This window comes from Pan paniscus, chromosome 10 (assembly GCF_029289425.2).
Source record: "Pan paniscus chromosome 10, NHGRI_mPanPan1-v2.0_pri, whole genome shotgun sequence".
Taxonomy (NCBI): Eukaryota; Metazoa; Chordata; class Mammalia; order Primates; family Hominidae; genus Pan; species Pan paniscus.
The window spans coordinates 50,788,132-50,807,794 of NC_073259.2; the positions used below are offsets into that span (position 1 = coordinate 50,788,132).

The 19,663-nt window shown below is 34.6% G+C and overlaps 1 protein-coding gene across 1 annotated transcript in view; it reads left to right on the top strand.

Annotated features, from left to right (window-relative positions):
* The window catches only part of ADAMTS20 (ADAM metallopeptidase with thrombospondin type 1 motif 20), a 191,725-nt gene that overhangs the window by 168,037 nt on the left and 4,025 nt on the right, over nucleotides 1-19,663 (top strand). Inside the window, exons 30-34 of the mRNA XM_055095736.2 lie at nucleotides 451-580; nucleotides 774-868; nucleotides 956-1,047; nucleotides 1,591-1,724; nucleotides 7,389-7,480. Of these exons, the coding sequence (XP_054951711.1) occupies nucleotides 451-580; nucleotides 774-868; nucleotides 956-1,047; nucleotides 1,591-1,724; nucleotides 7,389-7,480 (543 nt within the window). The remainder of the gene's footprint in view (nucleotides 1-450; nucleotides 581-773; nucleotides 869-955; nucleotides 1,048-1,590; nucleotides 1,725-7,388; nucleotides 7,481-19,663) is intronic.

Here is a 19,663-nt window from a genome sequence, read left to right on the forward strand (position 1 = left end):
TGCTTAAGAAATATTTATTGGTTAAGTGAAGAAGTAAATAAATCTAATATATGAGTAATAAAAGTTATTTATATCATATTCTATTTCCAATTTAATTGATAGAAAGCAAGTAAATATCACTTTGCAAACTTAGCATATAACTTAATGAGATAGTTTTAATTACCATCACTGACTAATGTTTATTAAGTATTTACAATGTATTGTTGCTAACTGCACAAAATGAATTAAAAGAAGCCAGTAACTGAGAAATAATAGATTCAGGCTCATGCCTAAGGATTTTTCCCACCGGTGACTATCCAGCCCCCAGCATAGTTTTGTGTCTTCTGTGTATCTAGCCACTACTGACCCTCAGTGTGCTCCAGAAATATCTGGTCTAAGAAAAGGAGACTTGGATTTTATGGCCTTAAGATTCATAATATAGTTTGCCTTTAAATTTTACTCTTTTCACAGTGCTCAGTGACTTGTGGAATTGGGATAATGAAGAGACAAGTGAAATGCATTACCAAACATGGTTTGTCCAGTGACTTATGTTTAAACCATTTAAAACCAGGTGCTCAAAAGAAATGTTATGCCAATGACTGTAAGTAGTAGACTTCAAAAATCTAATACCTAAGGGTTTCTAATAAGTTTCGGTTAAAATGAATATCTGTAGTAGTTTCACACTCCACAAAACAAAGTGTCAGATATTCAGAGTGTAGCAATATTTCTATGATTAAGTTCTTGCTGTGTTTGTAATTTGCTCTGTGTTAAGTTGTGTTAATTTGTCTTTGAAGGTAAATCATTTACCACCTGCAAAGAAATTCAAGTGAAAAACCACATTAGAAAGGATGGTGACTATTACCTTAACATTAAGGGAAGAATAATAAAGGTATTATGAAAACAGTTCCTTTTTTATTTTAACATTGACCATTGACTTTGGAAAAAGTTTTTCTAGATGTTTACATTTTTTCTTTAGATTTATTGTGCAGACATGTACTTGGAGAACCCTAAGGAATATTTAACACTGGTCCAAGGTGAAGAAAACTTTTCTGAAGTGTATGGCTTTAGGTACGAGATGTGTTTTGGTCTATCTGAGCATTTTCATGGTCCTCCAAGAGAATTGGAACTTCTAGCCTTCAGAGTGATACTTGAATAGCTTACATGTGAGACAAATAATGTAGGAGCAGGTAGACATGTTAGGACCTAAACCAGATGTTGTTAATGCCTGTTCAGAAATAAAGCCTTGAATACTAACATGTATTGTTAATATTGACTATTAACAGAGAGATTGACTAAGAATACTGTGGGTGAGAAGTCGGACATAGAGAAGGGAAGAATTTAAGAACTATGTGCATTTTCATAAAATCAAACTAATTCCAGTAATCAAAGCTAGAAGAATTGCAGTTGAATTATTTTTCTACAAGCTCTTCTTAGATGTTTCATTGAAAATGTTGTATGTTCACCTTAAGTGATTTTTCCTTCTTTCTTGTTTAACTTGTTGACACTATAATATTGAAGAGCAGGAGTGTTTTATTTTTCTACTCCCAAAGTTTGTCTACATTATGGCCTCGTAACTGCGTCTAATACTAAAATATTCCAATGTTGTTACAGACTAAAAAATCCATATCAATGTCCTTTTAATGGGAGTAGGAGGGAAGACTGTGAATGTGACAATGGACACTTAGCTGCTGGATACACTGTTTTCAGCAAAATAAGAATTGATCTCACTTCCATGCAAATTAAAAGTAAGTGCTCAATCTATATTTTAAAATCAAAAAGCCTCCATTTGCTTATGAACGTCAAACAATATGTTGGTATATGTTGTAGCCAGGGTACAGAGAAGGACATGACATTGTGCAAAAATTACTTACTTTTTTTAAAAACAGTTAGCTACATACTTGCTCTGCAATGACATGCACCATGGGGCTTTTTTTTTTTTTTTTTTTTGAGACGCAGTTGCACTCTTACTGCCCAGGCTGGAGTGCAATGGCGTGATCTTGGCTTACTGCAACCTCCACTTCCTGGGTTCAAGCGATTCTCCTGCCTCAGCCTCCCCAGTAGCTGGGATTACAGGCACACGCCACCATGCCCAGCTAACTTTTTGTATTTTTAGTAGAGATGGGGTTTCACCATATTGGTCAGGCTGGTCTTGAACTCCTGATCTCAGGTGATCCACCTGCCTTGGCCTCCCAAAGTGCTGGGATTACAGGCGTGAGCCACCACTCCCAGCTGGGGACTCTTAATAAAAATGTAATGACAGTAACAAGTAAGATACTGCCCTTCCAAGATAAAACCCTCTACCTTAAAATCCTCAGGTACATTAAGGATAAGAAAGTTAATATCCTCGGTCTACTTGTGGAAGCTTTTTGCAGAGTTTAAAGTAATCATTTACATTAGTTTCTAATGATAATTTATCAGGTATTTTCCCATACATTATCTCATTTGACCTTTTTAACACTTTTATATTAAGGCAGATACTATATCACAATGTTGTAAGTAATATGGAAGTTAAGCAATTTGTTCCATTCATACAGTTAGTACTGGCATTAGGGAAAAAAGTCCTACTCATAGACCTTAGATTATAGATCATACTGCTTATCTAGAAAGTAATTTATAATACAATCAAGTCAAAACATATTTATAGAACTTCATATGCACCTGGCAAATGCAGGCTGCTGTCCAGAAAGTTACATATCTACATGAAGAGGCAAAAAAGTGCATTTCACTAGCAGAGACTCCATCTCAATTGCCATTGAATCATCAGTGCCTAGCATGGTGCATAAGTCATAGAAAGCAATAAAAAAATTAAGACAGTATATGCATGAATATATAATATATAAATTATAGTCATAAAATTATGAACCATTATTATTAATAATGATGGCTATCATTTACTGAACATCCACCATCTACTACAGTGTGGAAGCATTATATTACTATGGTTACAATAATAAACTCTAGACTGCCTGGGTGTAATTCTTTATTTATCAGCTCTGTGACTTTCGGCATATGTCTTTAAGCCTCGGTTCCCTCATGTGTAAAATGAGAAACTACTACTAAGGTTTTTTCTTCATTTCCTTTTTCTTTCCTTCTTTTTTTATTCTTGTTTGGTGAGGATTAAGAGATGATATTTCTAACATATCTAGTCATTGTTTTACATATAATACAAGCTTGTCAAACCCACAGCCTGCAGCCCTCATGTGGCCCAGGGCAGCTTTGAATGTGGCCCAACACAAATTTGTAAACTTTCTTAAAACATTTTGAGATTTTTTTTGTGACTTTTTTAGCTCATAAGCTATTCTTAGTGTTAGTGTATTTTATGTGTGGCCCAAGACAATTCTTCTTCCAGTGTGGCCCAGGGAAGCCAAAAGATTAGACATCCCTGATAGAGTACATGCTCTATAAATATTGGTTATTATTTAATGATGTATATGGTTATAAGTATGTTATTAGCGTTCTAAGTTTCTAATAGACACTCAATAGCTTATTTGCTGTTAACTAGACTGCTTTTTAACAAAGCTGCCATTTTGCCAGGCATTGGTCTGGGCCCAGAGCATGCAAGCATGCAATGTCAAATATATACAGTTTCTCCTCTCCTTTTCTTCCTTAAACGTGCATGGTAAAAAATCCAGCCTTGATTAAATTAAATCTCCACCCATTCTGTGCTTGCAGCATAAAACTGAATGTGGCAAATAATACACAGCCCTTCTGACTGATACCATTTTAAACACATGAGTACTAAGCTTACACGGATCCATGGCACTGCCAAATAATCCTATTGCACTTCCCTAGTCCATTCTCTCTCCTACTTTTCTAAATGTCTAACTTATACCTTCTCCTGTAGCTTCAAATTTCAAAATTTTTAATACCTCCACTCTACTAACTCACTGCTGGTGATCTTGCTCGCTATTTCACTGAGAAAATAAGAACCAGAAGGGAATTGCTCAAGTTCCCACTGCCACATCTACCAGCCTACCTGAATCTTTACCTATCTCCTTGCTTTCTCCTGTTTACTCTGGATGAACTCTTCATGCTCCCATCCAAGGCAAATCCTGCTCCTTGTCCTCTAGGCTCAGTGCCTTGTACTTACTCAAGAACGTTATTTCAGCATATTTCCTAATCTCTCTCACATCCTCAATTCTGCTGCTGAATCATTTAAATTCTTCATAGAGAAACATTTTATTTCTTTTGTCATAATCACAAGCAAATCATCTTGACCTCTACCCTTCCAGCCAGCCACTGACCAGTTTCTTTGTGTTCATTTATAGTAAAATTTCTTAAATGAGTTATAATTTGCACTCTCCAATTCTCTTTCCCCATGCTATACTCTAATCAATCTCTTATTCATATCACTTCCAGGAAACAGTCCTTATCAAAGTCATCAATAACCTGTTTCCTTAAATTCAATGATAAAGTCTTGTTTTCCATCTTACATGATGCATCAGCAGCATTTGGATCCCAGGACACCATCCTCTAATGGTTTTGTGTCTTTCTTGACCACTCTTTCTCCTGTCTTTCTCACTGTTTCTTGACTTGGCAAGTTATTCTTCATCTTCTACAACTCTGAATGTTGAGGAGCTATAGGATTCAGTTGTTATTTGGGAATCTCATTAAATTTATAGATTTCAAGTACCATCTATTAAATGACAGTCCCAAATGCACATTTCCAGCTCGGATTGCTACCCTAACCTCCAAAATCCAACTGTCTACTCAGCATATTCATATGAATGTCTAATAGGCATGTCAAACTCAATGTATCCAAAACTGAACTTCTAACATTTCCTGCCAAACCTGCTGTCAAACCCAAATGTTTACCACTGCAGTAAATGCCACCAATAATATCCTACTTAGTCTAGCTAAAACCTAGCAACATCTTCAACTTCTACCTTTCTTCCACACCCACATGTAATTCATCATCAACTTCTGTCAGGTGAATTTTCAATGTGCATGCTGTTATGGACAAAATTGTGCATTTCCCTGGTCAACAAGAGTCACCATGACCTTTCCACCTCTATTCCCTCTCAGTTTTCTGCTGCCCTGAGCCCCATGATCACTCCTACTACAGACACAGTGGCCTGTTTGCTGTTCCTTGAACACACCAGGCATGCCCCCATCTTAAGGCCTTCGCACTTACTGTTCCATCTGCCGGGAACATTCATCTGTAGCTGTCTGTGTGGTTTACCCCTTCATTTCTTTTGGGTCTCTGCTGAAATTTATCTTCTAAATAAGACCATCCAGAACCACTCTCCACCACTAAATTCTCTTCCTCCCCATTCTATTATCTGCTTTATTTTCTTTCCATAGCAAGTATCACCCCTAACATACTGTAATATTTGTTTTATAACTTGTCTCTTCCTGGTAAGACTCAGGTTCCATTGGCCTCTGTTTCACCCACTGTTGTGTTCGCAATATCTATAATACTGCCCAATGCAAAATATATTGTAAATAAGTATCTGTTGAATTAAAAGTCCTCGCTTTTCTCAAGAGGTTTATAGGAACAGATAGTTTGAACAATCTCAAGACAACTTTGAGTTAACAAAAGAGGCAAAAAAATGAGTTTTAGGAGGAGGGAGAAGCATGAACAAAAGCATGGAAGGGAGAAGCATTTTGGTGATATCAGAGAATAAAAAGCAGTCTAGTTTTGTCTAACATAAATCAAATGTAGGTTGGGGGATGGTAGCTTATTAGAAAAGTTCGCAGGGAGCAGATCATGAAGAACAGTGCATACTAAACTATACAATTGAATTTTATCTTGCAAGTTATAGGAGCCATTGGAATAAAGGCATAAAGGCATAAGCAGAGGAAGGAATAGAGTTGGTTGGAGGCAGAACAGATTGTATCCATGAAAAATGATTAGGAAGCGAATGTAACAATTCAGATAAAAAGTGATGAGTACTGGGAACATGGGTTAAGATACCTATTTGAGAAATATTAAAGAGGTAGACACTACAGGATTTTCTGATAGAAGGGGTGTGAGAATTAGTGACATGGAATATTTAGAAAGGTTTCTAAAATAACAAGATAGATGGTAGTACAGTTTAGTGAAATGGGAAATAGAGCAGGGCAAATAAATTTGGAGAAAAAGATAATGCATTTAGCTTTGAACATGTTAAATTACAGATATCTGTAGGTCATCCAAGTAATGATGCCCAATAGAAATTTGATATATGTTCTGTAACTCATCAGAGTCAGGTGGACTGGAATATATACTTATGAGTCATCATTGTGTAATTGGCTGATGAAACTGGCTGTTGACTGACATGCTTTTGGAGTTAGTAACAATAGATGCTTTGAAAGTTGTGTCTCTGCTCTGCCCCAGCCTAATCCACAAATGCCACAAATAAATAGTGGTGTGCAGATGAATGACGACCAGTTATCCAGGGAAGAAAAAGTCTGATTTGTGGTGTCAGGCACTAATATATACATGGTGTATATATTCCCACCCTGACCAATCATGAGCTACCAACATGACCTCATTGTACCTGGGCTTGGGAAGAAATGCACAGAGTTGGCTCTTACTATTTGGTACAAGCTGGCTCTGGTAAACCATGGAGAGCTTCCTGGTTTTTGAAACTGCCCTTTGGAGATATGACAAATATTTCCAGAAATGCTACCTTTGGGAATTGCCTCTGAAGGACTGATGTCATCCTGGGACATGCAGTGATTTTGCAGTCTTGAAAGTGAAGAGATTTGGAATACATAGTGGAGGTGACAGCCACTGGCTAGATGATTTGGTTGGGATAATATTTGATTCAAACATGAATAGGTGATTGAAGCAGCTGACTTTTAGTGTTCCTTCCAGCCTGTTTTAATCCAATGGCTCTATTTTTGATACTTTATATAGACTCTTCAGCATTATTACCAGTCAGGAAATTTTGCTAACACTGTTAGCAAAAGTAAGTTTGAAAAAAATAAAAAGAATAACATAATGCAATAAGACACGAAAAAAAGAAAATGGCATACTTTTTTGTGGAGAGATTTTGAATTACCTAAATGAATTTTTGTATGTGCTGTCTATAAGCATTCAATTTTATTGTTTTGTCATTTATGTTTACATAACCTTTTTTTCTCCAGTGATTTTGCTCCTGACCCCACTTTACCTATTTCAGATATTCTATGACTTCAAATGTAATAATGCATTTATTTAGTTTTAACTCTTCTGTTTAATTACAAATGTGCTTGCCATTTGTTAGGGCAATTTATGATATGAACATTTTTATATTAAACAAAATTTGTTCAATGAGAGCTTATTCTATGATATATACCAGAATTGTGGCATTTGTGCTTAAAATTTTAAAATTAATATATAAATATGTATATTTACTAAGTAAGTAATAAGAAAACTCTGTTTGACAACAAAGATTGCATTATTGTCTCCATGCTAAAGAGCTTTATTTATTATTTTCTAGCTACGGACCTTCTTTTTTCCAAAACAATATTTGGAAATGCAGTTCCATTTGCCACAGCTGGAGATTGCTACAGTGCTTTCAGATGCCCACAGGTATTTCATATTTGTTTGATTAATTTTCTTTCTTTGTGAAAAAAATTATAGCTTCTCTTCATTCATTTTTTTAACCAGAATATTGCAAGAAACATAAGTAAATAGAAATGCAAAACTTCACATATGCGCTTTGTTTCAAAGGTTATAGATAACCTTTGCCAATTTTGGGTTTGTTTAAAAGGCGTAACAATAATTTTAAACAGATTCTATTTCTTCTTCCATAATGTGTTATCAGTTTCTTCATCTTTCCGTTTAGTCCATGGAAATGAATAGATATTTGTCAAAAGGCAAAGGAACGGATCACAAGCATGTGACTTTCATACACTTCTGCTGACATCAGTTCTATTAGCTTCCTGGGTCTGTAATGTCCTCCAAATGACAGTCTGTTATCAATAAAATGTATATTGGATACATTTTCATATTTTTATTCTCGCTTTTATCCTTTATTTCTAGAGTTCTCTTCACATGCTCTTATGTCATTTCCATGATTTCCAATACAGAGCATGTTTCCTAGAAGAAAATTTTATCTCACATTATTAACTAGAGATTTTACATAGATAATGAAAAGAACATTTTTATGATAGATGAAGAATTGTAAGCTAGATGAATATAGCACTTTTGGTGACTCATTGCTAATTGAATATATGAATCAAATCTACTACCTAAGACAAGTGGTAATTACTATATTGATATCATTTTGAAGAGAAGTAGTTAATAGTTTGTCATAGTCTCTTCTTAGACTATTCCATTTATAATTTTCATTATATGACATCTAAGTTACGCTTATATTAGGAAGAGAGGACATTTTCTGTTAGAGAACTTAAAGGAGATCAAGAGACACTAGAACTACAGGCTAAAATGAGTAAGAACCTGAATAAATCTATACATCTTAACTTAGGTCCAGAAACTCAAACGGAAAGTGGTGATGTTACATGAAAAAGACATAGGTGTTTCTTCGCCCAGCATGAGTTCAGTATGACTCCTTTAGATCAGGGAGTGATTTATAAACAACCTAATATAATCGTAAGGTTCCAAAACAAAATAGCAAGACTGAAGGATTTATTTTTATTTGACACTGGAACATTACAGTTATTTTAAAATTTCTGTCTGTAAAACATCATTTTCAATCTATTTAGGAGTAGGAGGAGATCACAGGAAAGAAAGAAGGGTTTGAATCATGTCAACTAAGGAAAATGGAGAAGGTAGCCAGGAAAAGAGTGAGAGACAATGGTAACGATCTTTACATATTTAAAGAACTACCATGAAAGAGGAGTGAGGTTGCTTGTGTTCCTCCAGAGGCATTAATAGGGCAGTAGGTTCCAGCTCAACATTAAGAAGGCTTTGACAGGTAGAGTGGTTGGTAAGGAGAACCCAAATCTGGGGCCCAAATAAATAATCAATTTTTGCCTATATTTGTATGGATTGATCTTGAATTCTGCAACTTTGCTGAACTCATTTATTAGTTGTAACAGTAGATTACTTAGGATTTTCTTTATACACAGTGATGTCATCTGTGAATAAAGATAATTTTACTTCCTCCTCAATCTAGATATCTTTAATTTCTTTATCTTGTTTTATTGTGCTGACTACATCTTCTATTACAATACTGAATAAAAGTGGCAAGAGTGAACATCCTTGTTTTCCAATATTAGGCAAAAGGCATTCAGTCCTTCAGCAGTAAGTATGTTAGTTTCATGTGTATGTTAAGTATGTCAGCTAGGAGTATTTTCTAGATGTCCTTGATCAGGTTGAGGACACAGCCTTTTGTTTCTAGCTTAAGTGTTATTATGAAAGGATGCTGGATTTTCTGTGGAGAAGATCCTGTGGTTTTTGTCCATTACTGGATTGATAGAGTGTTACCACACTGATTTATTTTTATATGTTGAAACACAACCTTGCGTTCCTGTGATAAATCCCACTTAGTCATGGGATGTAATTATTTTCATATATTGCTAAATTTGGTTTGCTACTATTTTTTGAGAATATTTCATTCATATTTGTAGTAGAAATTGTTGTATCATTTTTTTTCTTGTGATATCTGTCTCATTTTGGTATCACAGAAATAGTGGCCTTATAGAATGTAGCGGGATGTGTTTTTTCCTCTTGTACTGTTTGGGAAGAGTTTGCGAAAAAATTATTCTTTATATGTTTGGTAGACTTTACCAGCAAAGCCATCTGAGCCTGGGCTTTTCTTCGTGGAAGTTGTTTTAATTACCAATTTACTCTCTTTATTTATTATAGATGTATTCAAATTTTTGTTGTTCTTGAATTTGTTTTGGTAGTTATGTCTCCCTAGGAATTTGTTTGTTTATCTAAGTTGACTAATTGGTTGTCACACATTGTTCATAGTATTCCCTTACAATCCTCTGCTCTTCTTTTTCCAGTGTTTTAAGGTAGAAGGGTAGATTATTGATTTGAGATTATTTTTCCTTTTTAATATAGGCATTTGTAGTCATAAATTTTCCTTTAATCGATTCTTTTGTTGCATCCCAAAATATTTGGTATGTTGTGTTTCCTTTCATTTATTTTATTTTCTATTATCTATAGTTATGTCTTTGATATATTGGTTATTTAAGAGTGTGGAGTTTAATTTCCACATATTTGTAAATTTCCCAAATTTTCTTTTTTTGGATTTCAACCTTTATTGTGACTGGAAAACAGGCTCTGTGTTATTTTATCCACTAAATTTATTGAGGCTTATTTTATGTCATAACATATAGTTTGTCCTGGAAAACATTCAATACATTCTTGGGAAGAATGTGCATTCTGTTGTTGTTGGGTGAAGTGTTCTATAGACTACAGACCTTATTGGTTTATATTGTTGTTCAACTCCTTCTTTCTTGTTGATCTTCTGCTTAGTTCTATCTGCTGAAACTCTGCAACTATTATTTTTAAATTGTCTGTTTCTCAATTCAATCTTTTATGTATTTTGTTTTGTTTCATTTATTTTGAGATTTTGTTGTACACGAATATACAACTGTCATAACTTCCTAACATATTGACCTTTTTATTATTATAAAATATTCTTCTTTATCTACAGTAATGTTTTTGTTTTAAAGGCTAATTTATCTGATACTAGTGTGGCCACTCCAGTTCTGTTAGAATTGCTATATATATTTTCATCCCTTTACTTTCAACTTATTTATATCTTTGGCTCTTAAGAATGTCTCTTATAGAGTATTTTGTTGGATTACTGCCTTTGATTGGGTTTTTTTAACATCACTATCGCTATGTCTGGATTTACATCTGCCATTTTACTTTTTGTTTTCTATATGTTTCATGTTGTCTTTGTTCAACTGTTCCTCCTTACTGCTTTCTTTTTATTCAGTGAATGTTTTCTGGTGTAACATTTTAATTTCCTCTGTTTTTTCATTATTTTTGAATTGCTTTCTTAGTGGTTATTCAAAGGCTTACAATATATATCTTATCAGAATGTACTTTACATTTTACTATTGAACATTCCTCTCTTTCCAGTGAAATATAAAGACAGTACTACTATAAATGACCTATTTCTTCTCTTTTTCTGCTATATTTGTTATACATATACCATTTATAAAGGCAACAAACTTGCAACATATTGGTATTATATTAACTTAAATAATTTTATGTCTTTTAGATAATATGAGAGAAGATAGAGCAATTGTATATTCATAGAGTTTGTTACGTAAACCTTCTCATTTAGTATTTCTGGTTCTCTTTATTTCTTCCTGTGGATTTGACTTATCGTCTTGTGTCATTTCCTAACTCTAAAACAGCTTTGCTTCCATCTGTCTTATTTGTGCCATTATTGTCAAATATATTACATGTCTATATATTACAGGTCAATAATATACTTCTATACACCTTGGTTTATACGATTGCTTTTAAATCAGTTAAAATAAGAAAAGTGAAGACATATGCAATTATAGCATATTTTATAATTATCTACATAATTAACTTTATCAGCACTCTTGATTTTTTTAAGTTGATTTGTATTAATGTCTGATGTTACCTGATTTCAGCCTGAAGAACTTCCTTTAGTATGTCTTGTAAAGTAGATGTGCTAGCAAGAAGTCCTCTCAGTTTTGTTTATCTAGGAGTGTCTTTATTTTGCCTTCCTTTCTGAATGATAGATTTGCTTATTAAAAATTATTGATGTACAGTTTTTTATTTTCAGCACTTTGAATATGTCATCACACTGCTGTCTGACTTCTAAGTAGATAATAGATGTCAGCTGTTTATCTTATTGGGTTCCATGGATGTGGTCCTTTTTCTCTTGGTGTTTTTGGGGATTTTCTCTTTGCATTCGTCTTTCAATGTCTTTACTGTGTCATATTTGATGTGCATCTCTTTGTGTCTACTTGGCTTGGAGTCCACTAAGCTTCTTGGATGGGTAAATTAATATGTTTCACTGATTTTGGAAAGTTTTCAGTCATTATTTTAATATATACCACTGATTTTGGAAAATTTTCAGTCATTATTTCTTCAAATATATTCTCTGCTCTTTTTAATTCTTCTGTCCTTTTGATGCTTCTTTTATGCATATGTTGGTGCACCTAATGGTGTATGTTCATTCCTCTGAGGCCCTATTCATTTTTCTTCTTCTTTTTTCCTCTCTGTTCTTCAGATTGCATCATTAACATCCCTTTAAGTTTGCAAATTCTACTAGCTCCAGTAGACAATTTCAGCCCCTTTGTGAATTTTTTAATCTTGATTATTGTACTTTTCATCTTCAGAGTTTTCCTTTGACTCTTTGTAAAATATGATATCGTCATCTTTATTGTTATTCTCTATTTGATGAGACACAGTTATCATACCTCCTTTTACTTTTTTAAACATGGTTTCTTTAGTCCTTTGAACATATTTATATTAGCTGCTTTGAAGTTTTTGTCAGCTTAGTCTGACATCTGATATCTCTCAAAGGAAGTTTTTCTTGACTTTTTTCCTGTGTATGCATCATGCTTTGTATGCCTCATAAATTTTGTTGAAAACTGGACATTTCAGGTACTGTATTTTAGCAACTGTGATTACTGATTTCACCCTCCCTTCTGAGGCTTCTTGTTATGGTTATTGTTTACTTCTTTGTTTGTGTATTTTTTTTAATTACCTGGCTGAACTGTTTCAGTGAATTCTATTTCCCTTGTAGTGTGCAGCCTTTGATGTTACTCCTCAGTGGGCACAGTCTTGGGCATGCACAGTGACCGTGATGCTCCTCTCCTTCAGGGATAACAATAGTCTTAGGTGGTCTTTCTTCAGTTCTCTTTCCCTGAAATTGTGTTGAGTTTATGCGTGGTCTGTCTCTACTGATATCATGCTTAGCTCTTAGTCTCCACTAATTGCTAGATGATTTCCCTATTCTTTCAACAATATTTTGGGGGCATAAATAACTCCATAATCTGATCCAATTAAATAGAGGCCCCATGGCCTCAATTAGTCTTATAGTCTGTTTTTGAGATCAGGAAAGTCCCCAAGAAGAGCCTTTCTTAGCTGCCTCATTCCCTGATTCTCTCTGTTAAACTTCAATCTTATCTACCATTTGCCTTCATTGAGCTACTACCCTCCTCTTAACAACACACCACTAAAATCTTCTTTTCCATAAAGTACCTAAACTTGAACTTCTCCAGGTTTTATTCCAAATAAGCTAGTCACAATAGGAAAAGCTAGTGAATTTCCTATTTTTACAACTTGATTCTCTCCCTGGGAAGAAGCTCTGCAATACCGTGGATCTGGGGACAGGGACAGTGGCCCATTCCTCAGAGTAACACCCCTGCTCAATAAATAGAGTGCTGAGTCATGGCAGTAATCCCTGGTCCTCTTGGCTTTTGACCTTGTCAGCATGGAGTGTCTGCCTTACCAGTGATTTTTTGTGGGGACATTTCAGGCCTAGTGTGCTTGATCTACCATGCCTGGGATAGATTGACTGCTCTGTGAGTAGGGACTGGGTGGAAGAAGGGAGCTTCAGACTCTCAGCTACTCTTGCCTATAATACAACTTCTGCAGTACAGAGTTGGGTGGGATGAGAAATGCTGGTGGCCTGCCTGTCTCAAAGAGAAACCATAGCCTTAACAGGGAGCTAGGGGGAAATGGAGTCCTGTATCCTTAACTGCATTCACCATGATTAGAATGAACATCTTGCTGAGGTGGGAGGAAAAGAGGGTGAGTCATGGGAGGTAGGAGGAAAAGAGGGTGAGTCATGGTTCAGATGCCACAGGTTCTCACTGTTCTTACCTAGATTTAATAGATATTCTTTTTTTTTTCTTGGTAGCACAAATTTATTATTTAACAGTTATGGAAGTCAGAAATCCGAAATGGGTCTTACTGGGCTAAAATCAAGCAGTCAGCAGGGCTGCATTCCTTTCTGGAGGCTTTAGGAGATAATCTGTTTTCTTGCCTTTTCCAGCTTCTAGAAGTTGCCTGCATTCCCTGGCTCTTGGCCCCTTTTCACCTTTTTTTTTTTTAATTATACTTTAAGCTTTAAGGTACATGTGCACAATGTGCAGGTTTGTTACATATGTATGCATGTGCCATGTTGGTGTGGTGAAATCAAGAAGAAAATCTTCTTGATTTTCTTCTTGAATAAATGTCTTCTTGAAGATTTTCTTGAATAAATGTTTCTCCCTTTTCCGTATAACCATAGAACAAATTTCAGAGACTTTAAGTGGTGGTTATAGTTATCATTTTCACAGTCATGTTTGTTTCACTGGAGAGAGTGTCCATGGGCTCCTCACATCACCATTCTAGAAGTGTTTCCTCACATGATTGTATTTTTAAAGGCAGGCAACTTTGCAGAGGAATCCTATGTTCTCATTCAATCTTTGAGGCTGGTTAGCCCTATTTATTTCCATTCTTCTTCCCAATTCCCTATTTCACCCATATTGGTGATGAGTACCTACCTCCAACATGGTGACTCTGACCTACTACTTTCCATTCAGTTGCCTTCCCAGGACTGTCCTTTCTCTGCTGAGTCCCTCCTCTCCTGAAGTTCTGCACTGTCTCTTTTTATACCTGTTCTTAAGTCAAGGATGTGTAATCTAAAACTTTTAACATTCTGAACAGTTTTTCCTTGATATGTGGATGTCTTTTGTTGGTGACACATCCATTTCAACTCTCTTAAATGGAGATTATACATTCTACAATGGTTAACCTATCTCAAGACTGCTCAACTTTGTCCAACAACCCATCCTCCTTTTAAGCTGTGCCTTCTGGTCATATATTTGATGTAATTAGAGATAAGTAAATTGACAATGCAACCTAGTCTGCTAATACAAGGCCTAACAAATGTTGTTACTTTGGAAAGGTCACCCAGTTCTGGAAATCTGGTCCTTGTCATTACATGTTGTATTGGGAAAGGTCTGGTCAGTGAGACATCAAGAAAATCACAGGAGACGCATATACAAGTAAATCATATAACTGTCAAATGGAATTAAAATTTTATTTTATTTTATTAATGAATTTTCTTATAGGAAATACCTTAACATAAGTCCAATTATTACAAATAAAATATTTCTTCATGTACATGGAATTTGAATGAGATATTTGCACAACCAGGTTTTTAAATCATAAGATAGCTATTTCCATTTCTTTCTAACTCCCTTTCTCCAATGTCTCTGTAATCCTCTTTTTTCCCTATAAGATCTTGAAAAAGTTATATAGCTATAAACTGCGATTGCCCAGTTTATAGCTGAAGAAACAGACATTCTGTGTTAACAGTCTGTCCAAGATCCTGAAGAAAGTCATAGGCAGAACCGGCAATAAAATGCTCTTCCTGCCTACTGGGGCGAGATGTCTCTCTTGCATGGTTTTCTAGGCATTTCTGAAATGCAAAGCTCCATTTCCAAAATTGGTTGTTATTGGGCATAGACACATGCTGTCAAAAGGAGCTGTGCCCATCTATATTCAGCCTGTATTTATCTCCTTGAGGCTACTGTTACCAAAAATACAAACTGCCCAATATTTTTGGAGATGTTCTGTAATATATAAACCAGATTCTGTGTTATGTTACACAGCATTTGCATGAATACTCTCCAGATGCTTGATGTCACAGAAAGAACTTATTCTGTTGTTTGGGATTCATCAAACCCAAATCCTCTGTGTTCGCATGTGACAGGATAGTCTGGGATAGGAATGCTAAAAAGAGTATGGACACATATGGCACTCTTTAGGGAAAATAAACTTCGCCACATTGCAATATGAGATGAAGTTAAGGAGTGTGGTGTGACTTTAGAATGCATATGTCGAAAGTAAAGTAAAGTAAATGTTTTGTACTTTTTGCAAAGCCACAAAAACTTTTAAAAAACAAAAGTAATGTGGATCTATTTAACTGGTTGGTAATTACATAAAAGTAAGAGAAATAATCGTATTCGGCTAATGTCAGTGGGTCTTGGCCAGCATCCAGTTTGAATGTTAAGAGTCAGTTGTTAGATATTTGGAATGTGTATTCATTATTATCAGGGTGTAGAGTTTAATATATATCCATAAGATCTACCCTTTCGATTACATTGTTTAGATCATGTCCTTACTTTTGTTCACTTGATCTCTCTTGTTACTGGAAGTGGTATATTGATTTTTCCTATTATTAGGGTGTGTCCGTGTCTCCATGCATATCTCATAGTTTTTGCTTCATAAAAGTTGTTCTCTATGATTTGATACATAATATTTATTATGTGTTATGTCTTCTTTAAGGATTATTACTTTTAGCACTTCCTTGTCATGGTTTAATGATTGGGGACTCAAATTCTCCTTTATCTTTTATCAACATTGCTACCCCTACTCTCTTTTTATGTCCTTTGTCTTTTTATGCTTATTTTTAAATTTATTTTTATTTATTTTTTTGAGACAGAGTCATGCTCTGTCGCCCAGGCTGGTATGCAGTAGCACAATCTCAGCTCACTGCAACCTCTGCCTCCCAGGTTCAAGAAATTCTCCTGCCTCAGCCTCCTGAGTGGCTAGGATTACAGGTGACTGCCACCACGCCCAGCTAATTTTTGTATTTTTAGTGGAGACAGGGTTTCACCCTGTTGGCCAGGCTGGTCTTGAACTCCTGACCTCAGGTGATACATCCACCTCAGCCTCCCAAAGTGCAGGGATTACAGGCGTGAGCCACCGTGCCCGGCCGGTGATATGTGTTTTCAAGTCTTACTCATTTTAAAAATTGAGTTGTTTGTTTCCTTATGGTTGAGTTTTGAGTTTTTTTATATGTTCTGGTCTTCTGTTGGATACAGCATTTTAGTCCGAACCTTGTCTTTTCTTTCTTTTAAATATCTCTCACAAAGCAGTTTTCAATTTTAATAAAGTCAAATTTTTCTTTTATGGACTGTACATTTAGAGTCATTTCTGAGAAATCATTAAACTCAAATTACTAAGATTTTTCTCCTTTTGGAAATTTTCTTCAAAAACTTTTTATAGTTTTATGCTTTATACCTAGACCTACAAATTATTTTGAATTAAATTTTGTATTAAGTCTGAGGGATTTATAGACTTGATTTTTTGTCTGAGTCAAAAACATATAGACAGACAGCTGTTCTAACACCATGTGTTGAAAAGACAATGTTTTCTCCACTTATTTGCCTTTCTAACTTTGTCAAAAGTATTGGCCATATTTATGTGGGTCTTTTTTTTCCTTTGATCTACATGTCTCTGTCTTCACCAACACCATACGTCTTGATTAGGATAGCTTTACAATAAGTGTTAAAGTAGCATGGGTCCTCCAGCTTCATTCTTCTTTTGTAAGCTTATTACGACTATTTAAATCCATAGCCTTTCTATATAAATTTTAGAATCAACTCTCTGTATGTACAAAGATTCTGGGTGGAAAATTTGTATTGGTATTATATTAGATCTATAGATTACATACATAATAAAATGTATACAGTACATTTAAAAACTGTAAAACATAATTATTTAATGAGCACACATGAACCAACCAGTCAATCCAATAAGTGAAACATTAAAACTTGCATCTATCTATATGCTTCTCCTCTATCTTATACCCGTACTTACCTTTTTCTTTGATGCAGCCAGTTACTCAAGAATAAACATTCCAATTTATTGAATTCCTAGGTCTTTTGAATCATTTTACCTTCCATTTGTGATTTGGCTACTGGAATTTTACTTTGTTTAGTGGCTGCTTCTTCAAAATGTCAGGAGAGTAGAAGAGGAGATAAGTTTCATACTACGTATCTACTCTCCTGACATTTCATACTACATATGCATGTATGGAGAGAGAGACAGTGAGAGAGAGAGAGGACCTCGTGTGTTGAACTAATTTTTAAGTTAAAGATTAGGTTTGAGGTTTAAATTTTAATCTTAAATGAAGTATTGGAATTAACACACTTATTCACACTCACTTATTTATTACTTCTAAAATCCTATAGGAATGTGTAAGTACCTTTTTATGGCACTTATAGTTCTCTTGTTGAATTACTTTTTTTAGGTACATATGCTATTTCACTTAACAGATTTAGAGTGAGATCTGTCTGAACTTTCATGGTACTTGACACCATGTCTGCCAGTCAGTTAATTTTGAACAAATGAGTGAGATGTATTTTTACCTCCGTCAACATCATACCAAATTTTAGATAATTGTTTTACCATTTTTTTTGAGACCATATTTAGCTTTCTAAGTGAGGACTAAGAACAGAAGTAAAGATCATGAAAATTAGTCCAGAGAAATGGAACAATCGATAGTTCTAGACTCAACTAATTGTGTTAATGACCACCTAAGGCTCTCAGTAGTCAGTCAGATTTATTCCTTTTACTTCCAATGTGTATACATTTGAATATTTTTAAGGCACATTGATCAGGGAGGTAGAGAGCAAATGGAAGAATGGAACAACAGTATTAGGTTGCATGGCCCAATTGAGCACTCAAGGAGCATCTGGTTACAAGAAATTTACATGGTAGAATATATTTTCATTTTTTAATAACTTTATTTGGTGAAAAACCTATCTGAGAAGGAATGTGAGATTGGAGGTATACAGTGCAAAACCTGTATCAGGTTGATTAAGTATCAAATAGAATAATATATCCTAAGAATCAATTCTTTTTATTCAAATATTTGTGAACATAAAATACGACTTTGTCTGGTTTTAGTGTCATTCATTATCACAGAGTCTGAAGAGTTTTATATATGTATTTGTGTATTTACTTTTATAATACTACTATTTAATGTTTTTAATGCTGCACTTAATTCATCCATTCAAAAACACTTATTGAGAACTTAGGCCCTGTTCTGGGCTCTGGGAATATAGCAATGAAGCTGACATAGAGTTCATATTCTAAATTTCATAACCAAGTGATGTTGTATGTGATACATTTTCTTTGAAATTTATCTAAAACTAATTATTTCTGCAATGGAAAATTCTCCATTTATTGTCATTGTTTTATGCAAATATTTGATCTTTATTTGTTTTTAAATGAGAAATATACAATATAAGATTGCTAAGAAATCCAAGTTAATGACTAAATTGATATCTATTTGTTTTAGCAATATTAATAATTCATATTATATATACAGAGAGTTTATTTAGCTTTTGCTTTTATGACAAGATAATATTTTCATTCATATAATATAAAATCCAGTGTTTCATCACAATCTTGCTCAAGATTCATGAGTCTTAAGCCATTGAGATATTGTGAGGTAATTAAAGAATGTCGTAATATTGTTCTGAATCTATATGCCTACTGAACATTGTCAGTAGACTGAACTTGTTTGCAGTTCTACTTTTCAATGTTTAAATCTGTACTGTAAAATTATATAAATATGACACAAATGTTACCCATTTTTATAACACATTTTCTCAGTTAATATTTACAATGTAACTGTTAACAAAGATAGTCTGAAGTATTTTGACATAAAAATGGTCCTGCACTTGGAAAGAATTAGATCATGAAGCTCATAGGGGACCCACACACCATAATGTGTGTAAATCATGTGGCATCACACATCTGCACGCTGTTTCTGGTGTTTAAAATGGATGTAATTGCCAGGAAAATAATATTATATTAGATAGTTTTGTGTGGTGAGTTAAGAAGTAATATTCTTACCACAAAAGGAATGGGGCAATAACAGAGATTCTGGAAAATATGTCAAACAGGTGAAACAGCATAGAAGTTAGCAATGAAGGGTCAAAAATGGAACGTGTAGAAATGTTAAAGTGCAACAAATGTTGGTCCCCGTGAACACTATTTCTGTCAGAACTTGCT